General features: G+C 51.4%; 1 protein-coding gene across 3 annotated transcripts; it reads left to right on the forward strand.

Annotated features, from left to right (window-relative positions):
* Positions 1 to 24,737, forward strand: nhsl2 (NHS-like 2). 3 transcript variants are annotated; one of them, XM_061809037.1, is made up of 10 exons: positions 1 to 268; positions 10,258 to 10,503; positions 13,950 to 14,074; positions 14,786 to 14,984; positions 15,617 to 15,793; positions 15,869 to 16,877; positions 16,972 to 18,094; positions 18,204 to 18,504; positions 18,632 to 18,767; positions 19,157 to 24,736. In XM_061809037.1, exons 1-10 carry the CDS (start codon positions 1 to 3, stop codon positions 19,443 to 19,445), a joined length of 3,873 nt encoding a protein of 1,290 aa, XP_061665021.1. In that variant the 3' UTR covers positions 19,446 to 24,736. The 3 variants fall into 3 exon arrangements, with proteins under 3 accessions (XP_061665021.1, XP_061665022.1, XP_061665023.1); XM_061809038.1 differs by having other exon boundaries at positions 18,204 to 18,503; positions 18,640 to 18,767; XM_061809039.1 differs by lacking the exon at positions 10,258 to 10,503 and having other exon boundaries at positions 19,157 to 24,737.
* The last annotated feature ends 56 nt before the right edge of the window (positions 24,738 to 24,793 follow it).

The raw sequence follows: 24,793 nt of genomic DNA on the forward strand, positions 1-24,793 counted from the left end.
ATGCCTTTCTGCAAGCGTGTGATCTTGCCGAGGGATTTGTGCAAGCCCGGTTCCGGCGTCAGGACGTCGGAGCTGTTCGCGGACCTGGTCGACGTGTGCGCCTTCACGCTGGCCTCGGTGCTGCGCCAACTTTCCGACCTGTCCCGACACTCGCTGGGCGTCCTGGAGGAGCTGGAGGGCGAGCTGGCGTCCGTGTGCCGGAGGTCCGGCGCGCTGGAGGGCAGACTGGGCCGAGTGGTCGGCATGCTCCGAAAGAACCAGCACACAGGTACGAATTTTGCAAACGGGGTTAGCTCGGGATTGCGACGAGGCAAATCGCCTGCAAAATTTGACAGACTCGAAATTCAAGTAAATTCAAATGAAGAATGTTAATTAATGCACTCCCTATTTGTGACTCACTTCTCTCTTTTTTTTTTTTTTTAAATATATATATTTTTTGTAATTTTCCTCAGAATAGTGTGTGCGTGTTAATTTGGATTGATTGAATGCACCTGCAAGTTCACCTGCGTGCCAACTAACCCCGCGAATGGCTACGGAGACCCACAAAAACGCCACACATAGGTATTTAAAAATAAAATACTTCATAGACATTGTAATGTATTAAGACTTTTTAAAAGTACTGCTACTTTCCACTCGTTTTTGCAGTTCGAACAAACTATATCTACCAAAAGTCCGTTAGCACAATGTAAGCTAGCTAATAGAATGGGAGTTAGCATCAATGTTACAATAATGTAAACCTTTAAATATATATATATATATATATATATATATATATATATATATACGAAAAAAAACCCGACACGTACAATAAAATATTTTATTTTTTCAGCAAAACTGTGGATGAAAGTCTGTTAGGGTTTTCTATAATGAGCAATGCCATAGATAGGGTGTGAATTAGCATGGATATTAGTTCTCATGAAGATTTTTAAAACACCATGGCACAGCAAGACGGTAGACCCTAAAAATATTGAAGGCCTATATTTAAAAACCAAAATATTAAAACAAAACCCAATCGCGTTTTTTTTTGTCTTCTTCTCTCAATTATGCTGCATAAACATCAAAAGGGGCTCAGTGCTGCTCTGCGTGTTGTGGCACAACTTGGTACTGCAAGGAATTAAAAAAAACCTTTATTCAAAGAAATGCCTAAAAAATCTGCTAAATATTGAGTGTTCACTGTATTATTTTTGTGTCGGCCAGAATGACGTCTGTACGATGTTTCAGAATTCCTCTTGCTTGAGCCACAGCAGGCATGTTTCTATTATACCCTGAAGTGTGTGTGTGTGAGAGAGAGAGTAATAGAAAGTCCCCCCCAACTCAATCCAGATGTAGTGCTGGAAAGAGGGTGAGATAAAAGCTATAAAGTTCTTACTTAAAGGGCATGGACACACATTTCTGTGGATGAGAATTGAAACATGTCTTGTTTTCTTCTTGTCCAAAAAAAAAAAAAAACCCAAAACAAAACAACAGGCATGTGTGTGTGGGCCAGTCTAAAGTGAGTCGCGTGGGCACGCGGGACGTGCACTCGGTTAAATAATCGATAGATCATCTTTAGCCTCGCTCGTCCAACACCTTCTTCCTCCCGCACTCGCCTCCCGGTTGCTAAACAAAGATGCAACACGGTGACGTAACTTAGCGCCAACGATCGCCCCAAAAAAAAAAAAAAAAAACGGCTTCCCTTCGGATAGTCGGCAGGCTCGGCTGCTTTAGAGCGCCCCGTTGTCGGCCGCGAGTGTGCGCACGTCACGCAGAGAGACAGACGTGTTAGGTCGGGTGGGGGGTGATAATGACTGAAAACGATCCACTATATTGATTTTTGATCTTCTGTTTACACGTCTACCAATTTTTATTTTTTTTTTTTTTGCATTCACCGGGTTCTTTTGAGTGAACTCCAAACATTTTGGGTTGAAATGAAGACATTTTTTTTTTTTTTGTCAACGGGAGTGTTTGTTGACGCACACTTTTCTGACTCCATTCCAGCTGGGAGGATCCCAAGAATGTGAAGAGGAAGCAAATTCATTAGTTTCTCCGCCTCAATGGAATTTGGCCTAAGAATGATTACTCGGGACCCCATTGCGCCCCCCCCCCACCCCCCCTCGCCGACCGAGGTTCACTTTGCTCGTCGGGCCCGGTGGCTCTAGTGATTGTTCCTCGTTCCCATGTTTGTCCGTAGGCGACTTGAGCCCCCCCCCCCCAACCTCCTCTGGTTCCCACGGCGACGTCAGCTTCCCCACTCTTCCACTCCTTCCAGCTCGTCCCCTTCATGTTCCTTTTTTCCGACTGTCGGTGAACGCCTCAGCCGTTTTGTTTTCATTGCCTGTCTGTTGTGTTATGTTTCAGTGCGATAGTGAGAAGTAGTACTTTGCGACTATTATCCATAAGTAGAATTTAACACTCTGACTTGTTCTTGGGTGCTTTTTTTCTGTTTTAGAATTACCATGGCGCCATCTTGTGGCGTCTCAGTGCAGAGGGCGGTGTTGAAATGAGTTGAGGCGCTTCACTTAGATAAAAGTAGTGCTTTGCTGCCATCTCGGCTGAGGCGGTTATAAACCCGTCTTTACTGGTGAATTCACCGGTTATCTTCCTCCTCTTGCAATTACATTTTTTTTGTGCAAAAACAAAGATGGAGCGACAGCTCACGAAGACTGCTAATAATAATAATAATAAAAAAAAAAACTAGCGCCGCAAGAATCTGAGGGCTTGAGTAATACCGCTGATATAATGCAGGAAGTGTGCGTCCGTGCGCGTGGAGAACTTTCTTTGGGTTCAGAAACGTTGCTTTCGTGTGTGCGTGCGTGCGAGCGAGTGTGTATTTTCCGGCCAGTAACACGCACACACACGAGGACCAGTCATAAGGCTGCTGTTTATATGATCTCATTGGGAGAAGAATCCTGTGGCGAGGAGGGAGGGCCCAATGGTGGTCGTGAAGGGGAGGCGGGGTGGTCCGGAGGAGACCGATTGTCCCAAAAGCAGATGTTTTCTTCATGATGCATGATGGACATGGTGGGGGGTGGGGGAATCAGTCCACTGCAGGGAGTGTGTGTGAATGTTTGCACGCATATGTTTGTCCATCTGTGGATGTATGTGTGCCTCCATCTGTTTGTGTGTGTGCACATGCCCATTTGTGTGTATGCGAGTGTTTTTCTGTTTGTATGCTAGTCGTTGAACGTGTGCATTAGTGTGCTCACTTGTGAAACGGTCTTAGCGTGTGTATGTTTGCGCGTGCACGCATGTGTGTGTGTGTGTGTGTGTCTGTGCCTCCATCTGTGCGTGTTGTCAGTTTGCCTGTTTGTGTGCGAGTGCTTTTCTGTTTGTATGCCTGTCATTGTGTATGCGTGTATCAGTGTGTTCACTTGTCAAATGGTCTCGGTGTGTATCTTTGTCTGTGCACGTGTGTATGTTGTTCTGCATGTGTATTTTTAAGACTTTGTGTGCGTGTGCGCACTTGTATATTGCGCATATCTATCTTTGTGTGTGCGCGCACATGCACGCACTTGTACTTGTGCATCGGTTTGTGTTTGGTGTGTGTGTTTGTCCATTTCTGTGAGTGTGTAGTCTTTCAATTTTCTGTGCGTGCGCACGTGTGTGCTTGTCTGTCTTTGTTCGCGCATGCGTGCACATTTGTATTTTGGTATTTGTGTCAGATTGTCCATTTGTGTGTGTGCGCATGTGTGTAAGAGAGAGAGAGAGACAGCGCACACGCTTACATTTCTGTGCCGACACTTTTTTGGGGAGTTTAGAATTTTGTTTTGTACTTAAAAAGTTCAATGAAACTGAAGCTGCAATCGGCTCCAGCGCTCCCCGTGACCCTTGTGAGGATAGGCGGCTAAGAAAATGGATGGATGGATGAACTGTACTCCATTTTTTTTTTTTTTTTAAGATGAAGCCTCTTTTTCATTAACAAGAATTATTAGAACATTTTTGTTCAGTAATTATACCGGACACCACTAGAGGGAGCCCGCGTACCAGCACGTTTGAGAATCAGCGGCTCAGTTCAGTTATGTCAATAGAGAAGACTTCTTCTCCTCTTTGGAAACGCCCACAAAAGTCTGCTTCCAATTATGGAGCATGCAGAAGAAAAACAGAACCACAACACCCCCCCCCCCACCCACCATCCCACCTCTCCTTCACTTTTCCCTCCATTTGAGAGACGGAGAGCGTGACGGTGCATTCACTGTCCCTTTGTGCTTTGCAGTGTTTGCTCTGGTTGCCCGCAGGAAGAGCAGCACTCAGGTAGGACTCAGTGACGTCGGCGAGCGTGTTTTGCTGCGTTTTCAAAGGAGAGCGAGAGGGATACTATTATTTCTTATTTTTTGAAAAAGACCGAGCGAGCGTGTTTGGCTTTTGTCGACGTCGAGTTTCAGGAGAAGGAAATAGTTTTTTGGTTGTGTTTTATTTGTCCCAAGGAAGCGCTAACTTGATGTCATGTGAGCAGCGTGTCGACTGGCTTTCAGCGGCCAGCTCCGCGGGGGATTAGCCTCTTCTCTCTGCACATGAGGAATGTGTATTTTCGGAATTCACGAGAAGTCAGGATTTAGGCTAATACGCAATTTATAATACTATTTTGTAATTCTCCTTCTGAATACTCGGATTGGAGCGTTGGATCATAATGGCCGATGATTTGATGCGAGCGAGCAAAATAGAATTGACACCAGAGGTTTACTTGCACTATATCAGAAGACTCATCCACTCGGACTTTAACCTTTTCCTGTTTTAGGTTTAGGCTTCTCATAATAGTGGGCAGGAATTTTGGCCCATTCCTCCTGACAGAACTCGTGTAAAAGTCCAAAAGGCTGTGGCTTTTTTTTTGGGGGGGGGGGGGGGGGGCTGCCTATAAATTTTCAGTAGAATTGAGATCAGGGCTTTCCAGTGCTCCCTCCAATATTGACTTGATCTTTGTAGCCAGATTACAGTATTTTCACAGTTTTTTTTTTTTTTGTTTTTTCACATGATGCCAAATTTTTTTGCGACGTGCACCAGTCCCATCTGTTGAAGAACAACCCCCGCAACCTGATGCTGCCACGCCTGCATTTCACAGTTGGAATGGTGTTCTCTGGCTTGCAAGCGTTAATGATCAACAATGACTTGCACATTTCCCCCCCCTAAAAGGGCCTTTAAAAGTATTCATCTTATGAACGTATTTATCAGAAAAATGTGAAATATTGTGATGTCACTATTTGATCAACCAATTGATGAATGAATGATCATGTGTCAGTTTTTGTTTGGACTGTGTGTGTTTGTGTAGCATAAATTTTGTGCTATAAATAAGAAAATGTGGAGGAATTATTTTCTGCTTTTTTTTTTTTTTTTTAAATCTCATTATTCTTGACCTGGCCCGCGTGTCCATTTAAAAAAGAAAAAAAAAAAAAAAAGTGCAGGCCTACCTAATGACGTGTCCCTCCTCTCCCTCGGCATCCCATAATACCGCACATGCCCCTGCTCATCTTCCCTTGTCGCTCTGCCTCCTTCCAGCGCTTTCACGCTCGCCGCCTTCTGATTGGCTCTCGCCAGCCTGGCTCTTTTATCAATTGAGCTGCGGATGCTCGGATGCGACTGGCTGGATGCTAATCAACCCGCCCGGCTCGCACGCACACGCGCACACACACACACCCAACATCCGATTAGCCAACAGCTCACGTAAGCGAGGTATACCGACTCTCTCTCTCTCTCGCTCTCTCGCTCTTTGCCTCTTTCTGTCTGCCTCGCTCGCCCTCGTTCGCACCCTCGCGTCCTCGCACGCGGTGATGCAGATGTGACGCCTCCTCGCCCAATCGCTCACAAGCACGCGGGAGGTGTCCCCGCGTCTTTCGGAACCCTTTCTTCCCTCCGTGCGTGCGGCGTGGAATGCGTCCGTGATGTTTTGGGACCGGAAGGCCAGTACGGGCAATTCACAGAGGCGGCCCAAAGGGAGGCACAGACCCAAATCGGCAACAGGTACTTTTGCATATATCGACGGCGCGTCGGAATGAGCACGTCTGTCGCCGCGTAGCGCGTCGCCCCGTCGTCGTCGGGACGCAACGGAGTGTGATTAACGGGCTGCGCGCACGCGACGCAAAGGTGACGGCCCGCTGCAATGAATGGACCACTTTGAGCATTTATTCCGTAGCCTTGATTTACGAGTGGTGATCTAGTACACTCTTTGTTCTGACTCGTAAGATCATTCAGCCCTCACTAGTCATTTTGGTGTGCGTCAGGTACGTGTGCAGGCATTTCTGGGGGCTGGTGCACAAGCACAAAAAGAATGGGGCACCCATCGTGAAAACACACAAAATTTAATGCATTCAATAATACAACTGTTAATATAGGAGATTGCAGTATTTTTTTAAATTAATTGACGGATGATGTTTCTTGAGCACCACATAGCGACTGTGTGCAGATCCCTGACTATTGTATGACATTCCTGCACGACTAGAACGACTACATGTTCCAAGCGAGGGGGAAATGGTGACCGGCACGGTACTACTACCGCAAGTGAAGCAGTCGAATTTTATCATGTAATCAGTAGTAGTTGTCAAGTAGTGCACAATTTTGCTTTACTCGTCGTCGTAGTAGTAGTAGTTAGTGTAGTTGACGGAAATGTCATTCAGTTGTGGGGGGACAGTGCACTAGCGCATGGACTGTTCAGAGTACTAGTAGGATATTGCTTTCACGTTGTTGTTTTTGGCATGCATGCTATGAGTACCGCGAGTGACATAATGTCATTGGTTCCATGAAGTTGTTGTACTCCACAGTTTTGCATTATAATGTTATTGCTCTACTTTTGTCGTTGTTCCAGCGCACTGACTTGAGAGTATACTAGCACACGGACGTATAGATAATACGGAATAAATGTGTGCAAGCACACGAGACATCCAATCACTTTTTTGACCTTGACGCGAGCGGCGCACGCGAGCGAAAGTCGCGCCAAGAAATGGCGGCGCGGAGACGACCCGGCCACGGCGGCCGACTTTGAAATCCGGCCACGCGCTCTTTCGCACGTTCCGCGCCGCCGGCGACGATTATAGTGATGACGTAATCCCGAAAGCAGCGGCGACGGAGAACAAAGAGTCAGGCGGGGGTAGAGGAGGGGGGGGGGGAATTGTCGTAGAGAGAGACGTGCACCTCCAGATGCTGTTGCCACGGCAACCCCGCAGGTCAGGCGCCGGACCGGCAGATGGCAAACCCCGTTTGGGGTCTCGGTCCTAAAGCGCAACCGCGGTATGCCGCCGCCCCCCCCCCCCCCAGCGTAAGGGTGTCAAGGAATTTCATTTCGAGATCTAGTAAGTAGTGGTTTGCTGCCATCTTGTGGCACCTAGAGGAAATGAAATAGTTGTTGCTCTTTTTAGAGGTCCAATAGCGAAGGTCTCTGGACAAGTATTACTTTGCCATCATCTCGGTACCGAGGCGCCATGTTGAAGTCATTTGAGGAGCTTTACTGACTATGTTTCATGGAATAGGCAACTCATAAAGCTGGCATGTTTCCGTAAATTGATTAAAAGTTTTGAAAGATTATTTTCCTTAATCTTGTCCAAATCATCTCGATTATATGCCTGTGTGTTTTCTGTCGGATTTCTGCTTCTGTTCTCATGGAACTTGTTTAAAGGTTTACAATTATCGCTCGATGTGTTAGCCCGTCTATGGCGTTCTGCTTTGGGTGTTAGCATGCAGCTGGCGGTTTGGCAAAGTTATGTGGCTCTTATCTGGAAATACTTGCAAGTGGAGGTAGCACTATTTAAGGCGGGTGGGTGGAGCGGGGCGGGGCGGGGGCCGAGGCGCAACCCCCGGCAACATCCTCCCTTCGCTCTCTTCTTCTCACTGGAAATGAAAAGGAGAGTTTGTCCTCCGCCCGGCCGCCGCCGCCGTCGTCTCCCCTCTGCCGCGGTCCCTCCACGTTAGGTCCCCGTCGGACACGCGGCGTTTCTGGGCCAAGCCCGGTAAGAAAGCGGCGGCGTCGGGCGGGAGGGCGTCAAGTGCTCAAGGCGACGCCTTCGACACATTGTCCGATTGGATGAGTGACTTTCCGGATACTTTTCGGTTAGCCAGGACTTGCGCGGATTTGGAATTCTTGTACGCGTGTGGGTTGCGGGGTGGGAGGAGGTCGGGAAGTTTTTCCCGCATTTCACAGCAAAAACGGGTTGCAGCGGAATGTTGAGACGAAGTGGAAATATGCACGTTGCACATGTATGTCACTTAACGGCGCACACGCGTGCACAGCGCTTGTTGTTGTTTGTTGCCGCCGCACCGCAAGGTCACGCTTAAACGTTTTCAGCGCGTGTATGTATGAGATGGAAACCTGGCTCTGTCAAAATGTGGTTATCGGTTTCAATCCAGCACGTATTTCTGCGCAGCCAACACACACACAAACTGCAAAGCTGCCATTTTTCAGCAATGGGGGGGAAAAAAAAAAAAAAAAAAGTACTTTTAACGCGAATCTGAAGTCGCGTGCGCCGAACGCACCGCTGGCGAGGAGCAACCGAGTAGAAGAGCTTAAATCAGGAAAAATGGCCCCCGTCCGCTCCTTGCGAGTGTCTTCATTTCGTGTTGTTATTTTTCACATTTAATTTCCTTGTTTCTGAACATGAGCGAGCACGTTTTGGAGATTTGAAGTCCCCGAGCGCGAGGCCTTTTGCCACCTCCGCACCGCGCAAATGTAGCATTTCACGCAGCGCGCTCAGGAATGGGGTTGGCTGCAAATCCACCCGAGGAAAAGCCGGAAAACGACTCGTCGTCGAGTCATGATTTGTATATTCGGTGACATTTGTCGTTTCCACGCGAACCTTATCCGGCGTGTCGAGGCCGTTGGCGTTTATTATCTCCAGGAAGTGAGCAGGAAGTCCACAGGGCGCCGTTTCCTGTCCCGGTCCGAACAGGCGGCGACGGCGAGCCGACGTAGGAACCGGGCGCCGGTGTTCGGCGTCTGCGGTGGTTTGCCAGTTGCGAAGTCGCCGTCGGGGGTCTCGGGGTTGCGAGGAGGGTCCTCGGGAGCGTGCGGCGTCCTGCCTGTGCCGTAATACCGCGATGGCCCATTTGGAGCGCCGTTGTAAATCGGCAGCGCAAAACAAGTCGCCGCTTCATCGCGTCGCATTCAGAGGGTGAAGTCATGCTGGGAGGTGCGTAACTGAAGCAGTCCTTCTGCCCCCATCCCCCCATTTCGTGTGACATCACTTCCTGTAGTAGACGCAGATGGTGATTTACTTTTTTTTTTTAATTATTATTTTTCTTCCATCCCTATCTCAGGGGAAGCGCTCACGTGATCTCTTAGTACATTTTAGCAGTTGTTAAAAATGGTTCGGTTGTTGTTTAGTAGTTCTCAAAGTGTGTGTGTGTGTGTGTGGGGGGGGTGGTGTCTGTCGGCCATTGCTTGCTTTTTTTTGAGAGGGGGGGTCGTCATAAGTAAATTGTATACAGGATATGGGGACTAAAGCGATTCCTCTTCCCTACTTTTCTTTGCACCAGTTAAAAGCTTGAGGAATTAAAGATGAATTGTAGCTGTAATTGTCTATTTAAAAAAAAATATATACATTTTTGACAACGGAGTGCTATTTTTAGTGAAGAAAATTCATTCAATTCTGAAAAAAACTAGTATTTTGAAAAAATAATAATTTGATTTAAATGAAGTAAATCGGGAAATTGGCGTTACACTTCACACTCACAAAATATTTCCGCAAACGTGTATTTGTCATTGATGATAACTGAAGGCAGACAGTAGTGTCCCCAGTGGCAGTACGCCTGCCTCCGCAGCAGGGGGCAGTAGTGAGGCAGCTAGACTGAACATTCACGCCTTTACAGCCACTCTGTGTGTGCGAGCGTGCACGGGTGTTAGTCAACAGCCTCCAATGTGTCCTGCATTGACAAAATATGTACCGCGCTTTAAAAAAACGCAGCAGCGTCACAAAACGTCAAACAAGAGTGTATTTATTTTTGTGTTCCTTTGTCAACCAACCATCAACTTTTTTTTTTTTTTTGTATGTGTGGTGCAATGACCTTCCTCTTCTACCGCCTTCCGATTTAAACACCTCTTCCCCTCCCCGATCTCACCTTCCCTCCTTCCTTGTTCTCCCTGACAACACGCGGCGGCGTTATGTAATCTCTGGCTATGAGTTATGGAAATTCCAAGCATTTGATGTACTTTGCTCACCGCGTCTCCTCCTTGTTCTCTGCCTCTCCTCCTCGATCTGTCACCGTCCTCACTTTCAATAATCTTATCGCCGCCGCCCCCCCCCCCACCCCCCACCCCGCCTCCGCCGTTTCTTCACCGCAATCCGTCGCCGCCTCCCGCAGCCACCGTCGGACTCGAGGCGGAGAGCGGCAGGCGCGGAGGCAGCCGCGGCGGCGGCGACGGCGGCGGCAACCACCACAACCACGCCGGAGGAGGACGGCGGGGAAGCGGCGAGCTCGGCAACGGCGCGGCCCACTTCAGGTCTCCATGGCAACAGAGCGTGAACGTGTTTGGCTCCTGGAGCAGACCCGAGTGTGTCGAAGAGCTCCACCAGCAGGCGCAGCTTAACCTCCAGAGCCTGCTGCAAGGTACGGACAGACCGCCGGGGCGGATGGAGTTACGGAAGAATGGAGAAGGCGCGATTTGACGGATGGAAGGTGGGCGCGGGCGTGCATGTTGTTCGGGGCGAGGCGAGTGTTTACATGCGACACGTCGGAGAAATAAGCGCGCGTGTGTTTCGGAATATATTGCACGTTGGCTGACAGGCACTGCAGATGATGCCGCGTTGTTATTGAAGCTTCTGCCAGGGTGCGTGCGCCAACGTGGAGGCTCTGAAAGTGCCCAGTGACGTTGAAGTTACTTGTCAGCGGCTGTCACTCTTCCTTCTTTCCGCGGTTTTTTCACGGCGGAAAATCAGATTTATATAAGGCGGCCGCGGCTGCTCTTTGGCTCTCTCGCTCGCTCTCTTTCCTTGCGGTCCCCCGTGGTCTCTCGCCCTCCGTCTCCACCCGACCGGTCCGACCGGCCTTCGGTCGAACGATCGAGACCGCCGAGGATGAACGGAGAGCCCGATTTAAAACGCGCTATTTACTTGTTGCGGCGCTCGCGATCCCGCCGTCACAACTGAGAGCAGATCTGGCCGATCCCCCCAAAAAATGGAATTAATGTTGCAATGATAGTATTTTGCACACCTTTCAAGATATTTTAGAATGAAAAGTTTGCAAAATATTTTTTTTTGTGTGTGTGAGAAACAATGACCTTTTGATGGGCGGGGGGGAAAAATTGACAATAATTCGAATGCTCACATCGGTACATTTTAATTAGCCTTTACGATTTTTGGGAAAATAATATAAAATCCAGGGAGACTGCGGAAACTTTTTTTTTTTTTTTGTATGTATTGACTATTTTTTTTTTTTAACTAAACTTTGATCACTGTGACATAAAAACACATCAGATTAGCGTTTTGTTCAGCATTTATACATTTCGAGGGGAACCTGTTTTGTCATCCATCAAATAACACATCTGTTCATAGTCAGTGTTCATATTCATATTTTGCGCTCGTAACGCGGTCGCATCTTGTGGCATGTTGGTGTTAAGGAACGATGTTGAAGTATACTGAAGCACTTCATTTCGACCAAAATAGTTATTAGTTGCCATCTTGTTTGGGATGATGTGGAGGTGAATTGAGGAGCTTCCTTTAGACAAAGAGAGTGCAATTTCTGCCAATTTTTTTTTTGGGCACGTATGGGGAATATTTAAACCTTTTTCTGGGAGTGTTTGCTGTAGTTGTGACTAATATTGTCTAAACGATCGCTTACCCAGGATGCATATAATCTGCCGTCTCCACGGCTAATATGTCGACGTCCATTTGGGATGTCATTAAGTTTGCGGGGGGGGGGGGGGGGGGGGGTGGGGGGGTTACGCAACGCCGAAACCTCTCCCGCTGCGAAATATTCATCCTCCCCTCGCTCGTCCGTATTCATGAAGCCGGCTGTCGTCCTCCGGCGTTTTAGGCCGTGATTCCATCGCGACCCCCCCCCCCACCCCCCAACGCTCAGCGCCAGCTGCATTTCTACGGTCGCCATAAGTCCAATCTTAGTGGTTTTTAGTGACACACGTTGTAAATTGGGCCTCTGTGTGTGTTATTTTCCTTTGGTTTTTTTTGTTTTTTTTTGGGGTGGTCATTCTAATGACTGCGAAGGATTCAAACGCGCGCGTTTTTCCCCGCACGCTCGTCGGAACGCCGGACAAACGCCGTCTCTTCCACGAGCCTCTCGTGTGAACAAGTGAAGCCAAGCGTGTACACAAAGTGTACGCAGACAAAGATGAATGCCGAACATTGTCCGTGTCCATTTTCCCCTTCTGCGGATCTCAAAGGGTGACCCGCAGCGCCCGGGTGCTTATTATTATTATCATTATTATCGAGGATGTTTTGGGTCACTGCATGGGTGTGCCGGACGCGCGTACAAATACACGCGCGCACACACACACCTCCACACGCTGACTGTTGAGTGCCTGAACTGGAAACGCTAAGAGTGCACGTTTGTGACATCGCAGCGGATTATTTATTAATTTTTGAACATCACACCTTTGCACCATGCACGCCTCCTCGTCACGCCAATCAGACGGTGGAAGTACGTTAAGTCCGCACAGCCCTCGGTCAAATGTAAAAATTTTTACGATCTGGAAAAATGTGACTAAGATAAAGTTGAATTCGTGGAGCCATTTTCAAAGTTGCCCCATATGGAAGGTTCTGGAGCATTTTTGGACTGATCCTTTAAGACGCACAGATTATTGTCCCTTTCTGAGAGTCGAGTCGTTTTTCACCAGGAGAAAAAAAACAATATTTATAGCTTTTTATATTGTTTAGTAACCAGCTTTTTGCGGAGAGAAATAGTGACAAACTCAAAGTATAAAGCAATGAAAATCTTACTCAGAGAGGGATTTTGGGTGGTTACATAATTTTAATATAGGTGCGCGACGACAAGACGTGACCCCGTCACGGTGCTCGGGTTGGGTTGAACGTCGGCGGCTTTTGTACTTGCCGTTCACCATTCGGTCTATGAACAATGTCGTCTTTTCTCGCAATTGTGGGGGGGGGGGGGGAGAACTCTTTGGACTACTGACTGCCACACAAACTCTGTTAATATCATACATTTCCATTCTCTTCGAGTCTCAGATGCCCGAACGTGTCCGACTTCCAATGTTTCTGCACTTTTCGTCCTCGTAATTGGTGCGATAAGGTGAGACCCAGTGCCTAATCTTTATCGTCTGCTCAAAAACTGTGCTCGTCTCAAATTCCCCCCCCCCCCCCAAAAAAAAAAAGCAATGCAACACTGCCATCTACAAGGATCTGTTTGGCATTGCATGTTTTTAAAAGGTAAATTTAAACTTGCTAATGAATTGTTGCTTCCTGCGAGACTGAAACCACATTGAGATGCCCTCAGCACCTCCAGGCACTAGTAGAAAAAAACTTTCCAGCAAATCAACGATCTCAAGCCCCCCCCACAAAAGCCACCATAACCCTTCCACCCACGGCCGGCCCGCGTCGCTTAGCAACCACACCACCTCTAGTATGGAATCCATATGGAGCAAGTTTTACCCATTTCTCTATACCTCGCTGTGAGCGTGTGTGCTGAGGGGCTTTAGGGATGAGTGGAGACTGGGTCAGGAGTATGTTTTGGGGGGAAACGATTGGCTGGTGGGTAGGGGGGGGGTAGGAGGGGTTGCGGGGGTTGGAATCTGTTTACAAAGGCCCCGGTTGGGGGGGGGGGGGGGTTCGACTAACTCTAAGCTGCAGGAGCAGAGGGGAGGGAGCGCAGCGAGACTCCGCTACGGAGAGGGAAGTGCGACACGGAAAGTGGAAAAGGAAAAGAGTGACGGATGAGAAGCGGCTGGATTGAAAACTAAAAGGAGATAAAGTGAGGTTGAAAACTGATGCTCGACGTGTGTGTTTGGGCTTGTTTGGGTTCTTGTGTGCAGGAATCTGACGCTAACACAATACCGCGTTGCTTTGCCCGTCCGCTGTGTGCAGACTTTGAGGAGCAGCTGTGCGACGGCCAGCCGCCGGGTCAGACGTTCCGCCGCCCGCCCTCGCAGAGCTCCGACGACGCCTCGCCGGGCTCCCCCGGCAACAAGCGGCCCGACTTCATCTTTCTGGTAAAAACGGCCGACTGGATTGCGTCGCCGCGTTTGAATAGAAGCAAGCAAACAAAAAAAAAAAAAAGGAGCTTGGCCCCCGGGCTCGGGGTGTCCTCGGCCGCTCCTTTTAAGCTGTAGACCGGGTCTAACCGAACGGTCCCCCGGATAAAGTGCGGTATGAAATCCAATGAAACGGAAGCGGCGCACGCCGAGCCTCATCGCGTTCACACGCTGAAAAAGGCTTTTATCTAAATGTTTGAGCGCTTCCCGGATGGAAATGTGACATCTCCATTAGGAATTTATCGCACATGCCCTGAATGACACTTATCTTTCCGGCACACGTGAAGTCTCCTTCGCCGGGGCGTCGTCTCGGGCCAACGTTAACGGCTATTTTGTCGTGACGGCAGCCGACCGGACTCCTCAGTCCCGAGACCTGGACGCTGGGGTAATTCCACAGGCGGGCTGTTTTTATTAAAAAAAAAAAAAAAACATTTCCGGAGACTCTTAAATTGCTTCGAAGTTCAGACCTGATGGTGCTGATTTGGATTAGACTTGAAGAGTCCTAAGACCTGACTGGGCCGGAAATCCCTTTTGACAGCAGCTAATGACTGTTCTACCGATTTTTGTCCAGTAAGCGGCAATGACACTGCATCACAAAGAAGACTTTTGATGATGAATTGGTGTTCCGACAAGAAGAACCTTTAAAAAAAGTCCGATCCATTCCCGCAGCCGGCCTCCAAGCAGCTCTACGAAGATGAGACCACCAGCTCGGTCTTCGGACTGAGGTCCCTGGCCGGCCCGTCTCCCTCGCCTTCCCCGTCCCCCTGCGAGTCGGATCGCCTCCCGTCGGGCTGGAGCGCCGGACCGCCCGTCGCAGAGAAACCGCGCTGGCACCTTGGTAGACGGGCGCCAGCTCACGCCACAGCAGGTAAGACCAGCCGCTGACGCGTTAGGTCGAAAGTAGCGGACACGGGTGTTTTTTTTGGGGGGGGGGGTCAACTGAACACTTGTAAGTCGGATCATTTGTAAGTAAAAAGTTCCACTAGTCTCTCTCGTCCCTCGGACACAATCTCCTCCTTTCCACTTCTTCCACGAGCGAACGGGTAACTGGCAGCCTGCTTGCTGTTGCCATGGTAACTCGCCGCTCTTCCTCTTTTACTCCCCCCCCCCCCAAAAAAAACGAGTGAAAACAACAATGCCGCGACGGAAGAATAAGAGGAAGCGAGCGAGCACGGAAGGAGGGAATGTTGGCAAAAAAGGTCAAAGATGAAAGAACAGCGCGGAGGAGGTGATGAAAGAATATTTTGTGGCGTGCGCATTTCTCGCAGTCCAAAGAGAGGAAAAGGTCCGTCTTAAACGGCGCAAGTTCGACCTCTGAAGACGTTTGCCATTTTGAACAGCTTGTTGAGAAAGAGCCGTTCCACGTAGTCTGCTTTGGATGGTTGCACCGTGGTGGAGGTCTGCGTTCCGTTCTCTCGGTTCCTCTCGATCTAAAATGGATGAACGTTGGTAAAGAATATCAATCCTCCCGGTAGCTCACCCTTCACGACATGTCTGCAGGTGAAGGAGGAGGCAAGTTCCACGGTGCGGATCTGCTCCAGCACTCGGCGTCCTTATCCCCCTCTCCGGCGGAGCGCTTCCACCAGCCCCGCTCCCTGGAGCCCGTCGCTGACACCCCTCGTCAGAACCTCGCCCTGAGGAAGATCCGCTCCAACCTCGACGCCGCCTCGCCTTCAGGTGCGCGCGTAATAGAGCGAGCAACTTTAGCGGATTGTTTTGGTGACCGCTTTCACAAACGCTCCCGCTTCGCAGATATCATCCCGGACCAACCGGGAACCATGGACCACTCCGGCCTGCTTTACTCCAACGCTCCGTCCGGCGCCTGGAACGGACCGAAAGGCTCCACCTTCTCTCCCGGGGCCTGGAACGAGCCTTACAATTACATCGGCAAGAAAGGGCCGGCCGTTCCGCCCAAGCAACGCGGCGTCGTCGGCCGCGCGGGAGGCGGGGCTCACGAAGGCCTGACGTTAGTGAGCAACTCGCAGTCCGTCTCCTCCTCTCCCGCGTCGGACGCTTCCGGGAGACGGCGGGACGACGCGCCGGGGTTAGAGAGGAGGAGCGAGACGGAGGGGGCCGCGGCCGACGGCGGGACGGGGACGGGGAGGGGAAGGGGGATGTCGGCGCGCTCCTTAGCCGCGGCGAACGCGTTCAAGTTCCGGGAACGTTCTCTCTCCACGCCCACCGACTCTGATTCCTTTTGCTTTACCGAGGTTGGCACGGAGCGACCCGACGGGACTCTGGCATCCACGGGGAACGGGACCGTGACATCTACAGAGCACCGGTGGCAGCATCCTAACTTTTTGGGTCTCGGTGAGAATTACGCTCTGCTCTATCCCAGAGGGAGCTCAGAAGACAGCGCCAGTACCGCGGACACGATCTCCGTTTCGGCGTCGGACTACGCCGCCGAAGGACGCTTGTGCCTGCGCTCGCGGTCCATCTCGCTGAAAAAGTCAAAGCGCAAGCCTCCGCCTCCAGTGAGGAGCGTGTCTCTCATGAAGAACCTGGACCAGGCCGAGGGAAGGATCCACCACGAGGGCGGTTTGCATCGGGACGGACGCCCAAAGAGCCTGCACATCCCGAGGGACCCGTTTCCAGACTTCCAGCCCGATTTCCTTTTGCCCGCTTCTAGATCAGGGGAGCCGGGCCAGGTAGCCTGCGCCGGACTTCCCGACCGGGAGGTCCGCGCTTCGGAAAAGGAGGCGGAGCCGACTTTCTCCTCTCACTGGCAGCTGGGGGAGCGGAAGAGCAATGACCCCTACAGGTAGGGATCGTTTGGGTCTCCGCCGCTCCGGATAGTTTGATTTTTTTTTTTTTTCCCCCCCCCCCTCACACCTTTCCTTTCCTCCCGATTCCAGGTCTTTATCGGGCTCCAGCACCGCGACCGGTACGACCGCGATGGAACGCGTGAAAGTCAAAGGCAGTTGGGAGTCGCCGCTCGACTCGCCCGCCACCTCCGGAGCCACGTCGCCCTCGCACCTCCTCGCGGGAACGGACGTCAAGCCCGTTTCGCCCTTCAAGCCCCCGGGACTCGTGTCTCCATCGAGCGGCTATTCCAGTCAGTCGGAAACACCCACCCCTACCGTGCCGCCGGGTCAGACGGCGGGCGCGGGGTCGTCCGGGACGACGGGATGTAAGATGCGGCCAAAGATCCCCGAAAGAAAATCTTCGCTCCCTTCGCCGAAGGATCCCGCCGCCAGGTCCAGATTATCCTTTGAGATGCCAGGGAACGCCCATCCGGAGCTCTCGTCAATCAAGCCGAAGCAAAAAGCCAGCAGGCGGCATTCGGACACGTCCGCCGCCGCGAAACCTGGAAAAATCAGCCCCGGCTCTTCGCAGGTCCTCCCGACGGTCACCCAGAACGAACTGAAAAGAGTCCGTCTCCGTTCGGTCTCGCGAGGCGATCTGGAGGACTGCCCGGACGGTGCGTCGGACACCATCGAAGAAGAGCAGCAGCGCAGGGACTTTGAAGATGACTCCAGCCCGCCTCCCGCTCAACCTAAACCCAAGCCGCCAATTTCTGTCAAACCCCCTCTTCCGAAACGGCCCCTTAATCTGCTCCTGAAGTCCCAGTGCTCCACGCCCACCCTCACCCTGGATTCTCCCCCGGCGTCGCCCGTCGACCGCCCGGTTCCCCTGGGCAACATTTACAAAGTCATGAAGAAACCAAAACCCAAAAAAAGTCAATCACAAAGTCTTTCCAACGCATCCGCGATCCAAGATTATAATTCGACTCACGCCACCTCCAACCGGTGCCTCTTTGATCTCCCGCCCCTTCCCGACCCCCAGCCTCTCCTGGAGGATCCCGATTCGGAGCCGGGATTTGATCCCGGCCTCCGACTCGGGCCAGAGGACGGCGGCTCGCTCCCTTCTCCTTGCAGTAATCGGGAGGCTCCGGAACTCCCGGACAAGAGCAAGACTCTTCCTTCCAGAATGACAATCTCCTGTCTGGCAGAGCTCTCTGACAAAAAGAAATCCAAGGTGGGAAAATCATTTGTATTGTCTGTTGCTCGGCGGATGTTTGGAAATATGTACAGTACTCCCCCCCGCCCTCCCCAAAAAAAAAAAAAAAAAAAAAATGTCTCTACAGGTTCCACCCCCGGTGCCCAAGAAGCCAAACGTCCTACTCCTTCCTTCCTCCTCCGCCCACTCCTCAACTAACACCGGAACGGAGCGCCGGACCGCGGCGGCCGACAGCCCGCCGGGGCCTCCGTCTCCCGGAGATCCTTTCCCCCCGGAAAAGATTCCTATAAGTCCTGAAACGTCGACGGAAGATGAGAATCACCTGGGAGCAGACGTCTCGACGGAGTGTTTGCTTCACTCTTCCCTGCCGCCGGATTCCTCCCTCGCGGCGCCGGATGAGAAAAGGGCCGCCGCGGGGATTGAGGCAGGTATGTTGATAGAAGTGAGAGATGAACTCCGGGGAGGTAAAGCGGGCGAGTTCCTCATTCCCTTTTGAGTTTCGGGTAACGATAACGTAAAAGGCGGCTGTTTTTGATCACTCGGCGTTCCGTTCAGACGACGACGACGACGACGACGACGGCGCGGCCGGCGACAAAACGGTGCTTCACATCGCGGAGGAAACGGATGAAGACTTCCCGGCCAGCGCGGCTGCAACGCACACCACCGAAGACCTGTTCACCATCATACACAGGTGGGTTCGACCGGCCGGACGTCGGCTCGATACGAACTCGGGACAAGGCAGGCGGAGAACGAGGTTACCCGGCAACGACCGCCGGTTCTTGCTTCTCTCCGCCGTCCACGCGTTTCGATCCTCGCAGAGATCGATTCGAGCGCACGCGCGCGCAACTCTAGTCTCTTAGCAACAGAAGCTCGTCATTTATCGGCGTGATGCCGAAAATAGCTCGCAATAAAGTAAGGACGGTTGTGAGGATGAAAGAGAGAGCAGAATAGAAACTATTAGCGCGTGGACGACTGGATAAATGTGCTGGAGTTAGTGCGGCCGGATCCTTGTCTGTAGTTTTGAAATCAATTGTCCCGTCCCCCACCACCACCACTTTCTTTCGGACTCTCGTCGCTCAGGTCCAAGCGGAAGGTCCTGGGTCGCAAGGAGCCTTCCGACTCCTTCGGAAGCCGCCAGAGTCTGACGTCCCCGGTCAAGCAGCTGAACCCCGGCCAGAGGTCCAGCTCCCGCAACGAGAACTTCATGGCCTTGTTGCAGAAGAAGGGCAGTAAGTCTTCCAGCGCGGGGGCCAGGGTGTCCGCCGCCGAACTTCTCAAAAGCACAAACCCCCTGGCGCGACGCGTCACCGATCTCCCGGGCGAGGCGGGGGAGGTCCAATTCGGCCAAGGCAAAGTCAACGATCAGTGAGGTGGTTCCGGTGAGGATGAACTGGCAGCGAACAGTTTGGCTCCAACCGCCGGCTGACCATTTGCACGGCCCGGTCGCGTCGTTGGACAAAATGGTCCCCCGGCTGGGTTGGAGCCCTAACGTTCTCCGTCGAAGAGCAGAAAAGGGGGGGATCCGGCGACGACGGACAAGTAGACTGAAAAGGGATGTACGAATACCACCTACAGAAGGGTACGGCTTGTTTATCAGTCCTCCCCGATTCCAACAACCCCCCCCGACGAAGACGGCGGCGTCACGGGAATATCCGTAATAATAATCGGCGGCCGATTTCTCGTCAAGATCTCGGAAGCGGGATTCTGCTCGGACACTCCCACAAACGGTCGAGAGGAAGCTGACCTTTCCTTTTCCCCGTGGCCCCACGCACACACTTTGTTCAGCGTCTTCTGCGCCAGTCGGACGTCGACTATAACGTACAGCGTGTTGTGTACAAAGAACATCTTCAGACTCCAAACGAAGACACTGCCCATGTGATGGACTCACACAAAGAACCCAAATCTCTGCACAATTGTGCGTGTGTGTGTGTGTGTAAGTAATCATCATCATCATCATCTTGCCTGCGGAGTTTCTGCATGGAGAGCATGAAGCAGGCTTGAGGCGGGTTAATTTTTTTTTTTTTCGGTCTCCGGTGACGGGAGCGAGGGATAAACACGCCAAACGAACCAGAGGGGACCTTTCAGTGTGTGCACCAGAGAGACAGATTAAGCGCGAGAGAGGCGGGGAATTGGAAATTCGGTCCAATTTTTGGGGCGCGGGCAGATAGATACTGAGCTCCGTGGGCATATTGAAGTAGCCGGCGGTCGACGGAACAAGGTAGTACCAGGTCACGTCGTCCGTTCCCACAGCGTCGCCAGAGCGGTGACGTTACAGGCCTCCGAACGAAAGCCCGTACGGCAGCTTAGATCGTTCACTGCCGCCGACAATCTCCCTTTGAAACACCGCAAGAGTTGCAGGAAGGAGAGACGGAGACACGTTGTCGACGTGAACTTTGGTGCGACAATGGCGCAGAGGTGCCGTCGCCACCCGGTCCCCCGCACTGCCCCTCGTTGCCCCGGAGGTGCACTACAGCAATTTCACTGCTCGTGTGGAAAAACACCTGTGAACATTAGCCAACGAAAAGAGTGATAAGAACAACATCCATCCATCCATTATCTGGCGCTTTTCTGGGTCAGGTCGCGGGGGTGGGGGGGGGGAAGTAGTTTCAGCAGGGATACCCAGACTTCCCTTTCCCCAGCCCTTTCTCGCAAATCTTCCGGAGGGATCCCGAGGCGTTCCCGAGCCAGCCGAGAGACAGAGTCCCGGGTCGTCCTCGGGGTCTCCGTCCGCCGGGACGTACCCCGGAACACCTCACCGGGGAGGCGTCCAGATCGGACGCCCCCGCCCACCTCATCTGGCTCCTCTCAATGCGGAGGAGCAGCGGCTCGACACCGGACGACGGAGCTTCTCACCCTATCTCTAAGGGAGAGCCCCGACACCCCGCGGAGGAAACTCACAACAACAACAAAATGTGCGTACTTGGGTGTCAGACCCTCCCCGGTCAGATCAATTTCATCTAAAGGCCTGCACTGTGACCGCTCGGACTGATGACCTCCGAGAGACTTTGTGCTTGTCAACTCTCTGAAGCACCTCCTACCAATGACTTTTCCGCTGGCCGTTTGGGTCGCTTTTCGGCCGTCGCCCTCGTCTTTATCATCGGCGGCTTCGCGTTCGGCGCGAGTACGGTCTCCTTCAAAAGCGAAGTCAGTCGTGGCGATATTGTGCGGGTGTAGCACGCCGTCCACAGCGTTCTCCAGATGTTCGCACTCGGGATCGCAACCGGTTACAAATAACCGGTTTTCGTTTTTTTTAAAGGGTTTTAAACCGTAACGGGACTTTCGAAATGGGTTGAAATTTCCAATCATTTCAATATTCAATATTGTATACAAACTACCCCATTACCGCGGAGTAAATTAACGATCGACGGTGTAAGCGCCGGAGAAAAGGAGTCGGAGGCGGAGTGTCGGACACGGGAACAAAACTCGTTTTATCGGCAGACATCAAAAGACTACTCGCATAACGGCGGGAACTCTGTGAACTCGTCACTCCGGAAGAGCAACAACAAAAACAGTCCGCGCGGAACCCCGCACCCCAAGTCGAGGGTGAATTACGTAAACGCCACAACGGTACCGGTTTTAAAACGGGTTAATTTATTTATTTTATTTTTTTTTGCGATCCCCAGTTCATACCCAGAAGCTGCTATGTTTTCTGTTTTAATTCATTTTGTCAACTCTTTTGACGTCTCTCGGGCGAGCTCTGACTTATCGCTCTGAGGATAGGGAGTGTGGTAACTTTCTTCGGGTAGACTGCGAACGGTAGACCCCGCCGTCCCCGCGATCCGACCGTCCTGCCGTGTTTCTACTTGTTTTCTTTCCGCCTACTGAAACACTCCTGCCGTCGGGAGGCCGTATCGATTGACGCGCATCCGTGGCACTGAATTTGCCAGGCGATCCGAGTTGTTTCTTCTTCCAACCCGTTCTCCAATTGAAGTCTCTTCCGGTCACGGAGAAGTCTTTTAACCGGACCACTGACACTCGCCCTCATTTGATTTGTCAAGATGTTGTACTTTTCTTGAAGGTTGAAATTTGTCTTGTCTCGGTGGGTTTTTGAGGTCTTTGCGACTGGGCTTCTGGCGTGTCCAGCCTTGTTCCCGAAGACAGGTTTAACGTCGCCACACAGGCTCCGTCTTTGTTCTTTGGCCGCTCGACTTCTGAGCCGCGTCGCTCGCACCGTCTCCTCCGACGCTCGACAGCTGTCGGGCGCAGGTCGCGTCGTACTCGGCAGCCGAGAAAGGGCGTCGGCGTCGACCTCTCCGGGCCTGTACCGGATTTCGAAATGGAACCGCATTCAACTTGGCGGCGCTCATCACGTAGGTCAGAGGGTCGTTGTCCGTATACACGGTGAAACGAGGAGCATAAAAGCGTTAAACGACGGGTTGTCGGCGCCGATCCCGGATGACCCCCCCCCCCGAATGGTGTTCAAACGCACGGAGAACGGTGCCGCGTCTCCGTCAAATTTAAAGGGAACGAGGCGAGCGAAGCGGTCTGTGAACGGTCCGCCCGCCCGCCGACCTCTGCCGTCGCAGTCCACCTCCAGCGTAGATTTGCGACGCCCCCCCACGAAGGATTTACCGTGCTCATTTCAGGAAAATAGCGCCCCGAGAGGGATTTTGTTAAGACCTTCAAAGAAAGCGTGGGGATGTTTACGTACCGATTTTTCCGTTTTCCCAATAGGGAAAAGCCGAGGTCCTTTTTTGGAGAACCGGATGGCTTTTCGACGGCCGATTGGCCGCCCCGACGCGCGAGCTCCTTCCCTGACCTCTGCGCCGCTTTCGCCGTTCCATTAACCTTCCCCCGCATTTTGCGCATCCGCACCGGGGGAATGTCGATGAGCAAGCGTGCGCCAAAAAAAAAAAAAAAAAAAGAGAGAGAGAGAGAGAGTGTTTTGTCCGCAACGGCGCAGATGAGAAGGCGTGAAGGTTGCATGACAGGATGGACTGACTTCCTCTTTGCGTCCTCTGCCTGCGCAGCTGTTAGAGCTCCATCTGGTGGTGGGAGGATGCGCGCCAAACACTAAGTAAGCTGTCATCGTGACTTAAAATCGCCGCTTATGACCACTTGTCAAATGATGCTTTCTTTTTTGAACATTTAGTGCGCCCCAAAAAAAACTTGTACAGCTGTATTTGTACGCCTTGTATATCAAGGATGGGGCTGCGTTACTGCAGCGCTGTCTTTTTTTTTTTTTTTTTTTTTTTTTTTGAACGTTTCATTTGTGCACTTGCAAGCAGAAGCGGGAGCAGCAATGTTGACAAAGTTTTCCGACATTATCAGGAAAGAATCCCGTCGGCGAATTCCCGTAAACACCCAGCACGCGGGCACATACTGTAAGTCGTCCTCTCTTCGCGTCAGATAATCTTAACAGCGAGGTTGTGCCGTCCGTCGGTTTTGTGTACTTTTAGTTCTAGGTCGTTTGACGCGAGCATGCCGCGCACGACTCCAGCTGACGACGAGCTTGTTGTAAGATTCCCCCCCCCCCCCCCCCCGACCCCCCCCCCCCCCTGCTGTCCCCTATCCAACCGGTAGATGAGGCAAGATAGCACCCAGTAACATTTGGGTGTAGCGCTTAGAGCAACAAAAGAGACAGAGACCGTTTATTGGAGTTCTATTTTTTATTATTATTATTCCTCGTGAGACAAAAAAAAAAAAAAAAAAACATATTTAAAAGAATATTCCGTGGATGTATTAAACGCCCTCACGGGCCGTCCGGCGGTTTGGTGCGCAGCTGCCCGGGATAAGCGCCGCATTCCCACATGCCAGTGCCATGAAGTGATTCTATCATAAATAAATTATTTTTCTTGCGTCAAAACAATGTCAGCCTTTGTTTGTTTCGGCCGTCGTTCCGCGAAGACACAATTTGGACCTCCCGATTTGATATCAGGGCGGACTTGGAGACCAAGCCGTTTTCTCTTATTCTTTGCCTCTTCCACTTCCACTTCCAGTTTCATCACTTGAATCTCCATTTTTGTGTACCCGTACAATCTGCTGTGAAAACCGTCCAATCTCCTTTGAGCGCATTAGCTTCTTTTTTCAATCCAACAGCCTCCGCCACTTTTACGCGATTTGGGAACCGCGCGCAAATATTTCGGAGCGAACGCCGCAATTAAGCGTCCTCTAGTTCCCATCTTTGTTAAAATAGCGTTGGGTTGGATTTACCGCTTTTGTACGGAAGGCGTTTGATCACTTATTGAATATCATAATAGCGTGCTGATTTGTTCATAGACTAACATGGTCTTTGTCTTCACGTGTAAGTACTGTTGAGTGCACTAGTTGACGTTCACCTGTAGCATTTTACTAGTCAGCGGCATGCACGTTTCTGGACACTAGTAGGACAAGCGCACGTTATCAGTACCATGAGTGAAGGGCTTAACGGTAACCGCTGCGATTTTCCGCGCTATCGCACAGTCCTGCGTCAGCAGTTGTTCTACTAGCGCGGGGTAGTCGTTCTCACATTGTCACTCGTAAAAGGATTGTTGTGACACTAGTAGGATATTTAGAAAGGCTTAAAAGGCTTTTGACGGCATGGCTCATCAGGGCCAAAGAAGCAAGCGCCACGCTTCCTGTTTCTGACAGCAGAGAGCACGACGTGCTATCTGTGAACCACACACACGGGAAAAACTGATGAGCGCGGCCTGGGTGGCATGGGGGGGTGGTGGGTTCGGGGGTGGTCGTGCGGCGCTTGATTTTCTTTTCAGGAAAAGCACCCCAGAGGTGACGTTC

This window comes from Syngnathoides biaculeatus, chromosome 21 (assembly GCF_019802595.1).
Source record: "Syngnathoides biaculeatus isolate LvHL_M chromosome 21, ASM1980259v1, whole genome shotgun sequence".
NCBI classification, from domain to species: domain Eukaryota; kingdom Metazoa; phylum Chordata; class Actinopteri; order Syngnathiformes; family Syngnathidae; genus Syngnathoides; species Syngnathoides biaculeatus.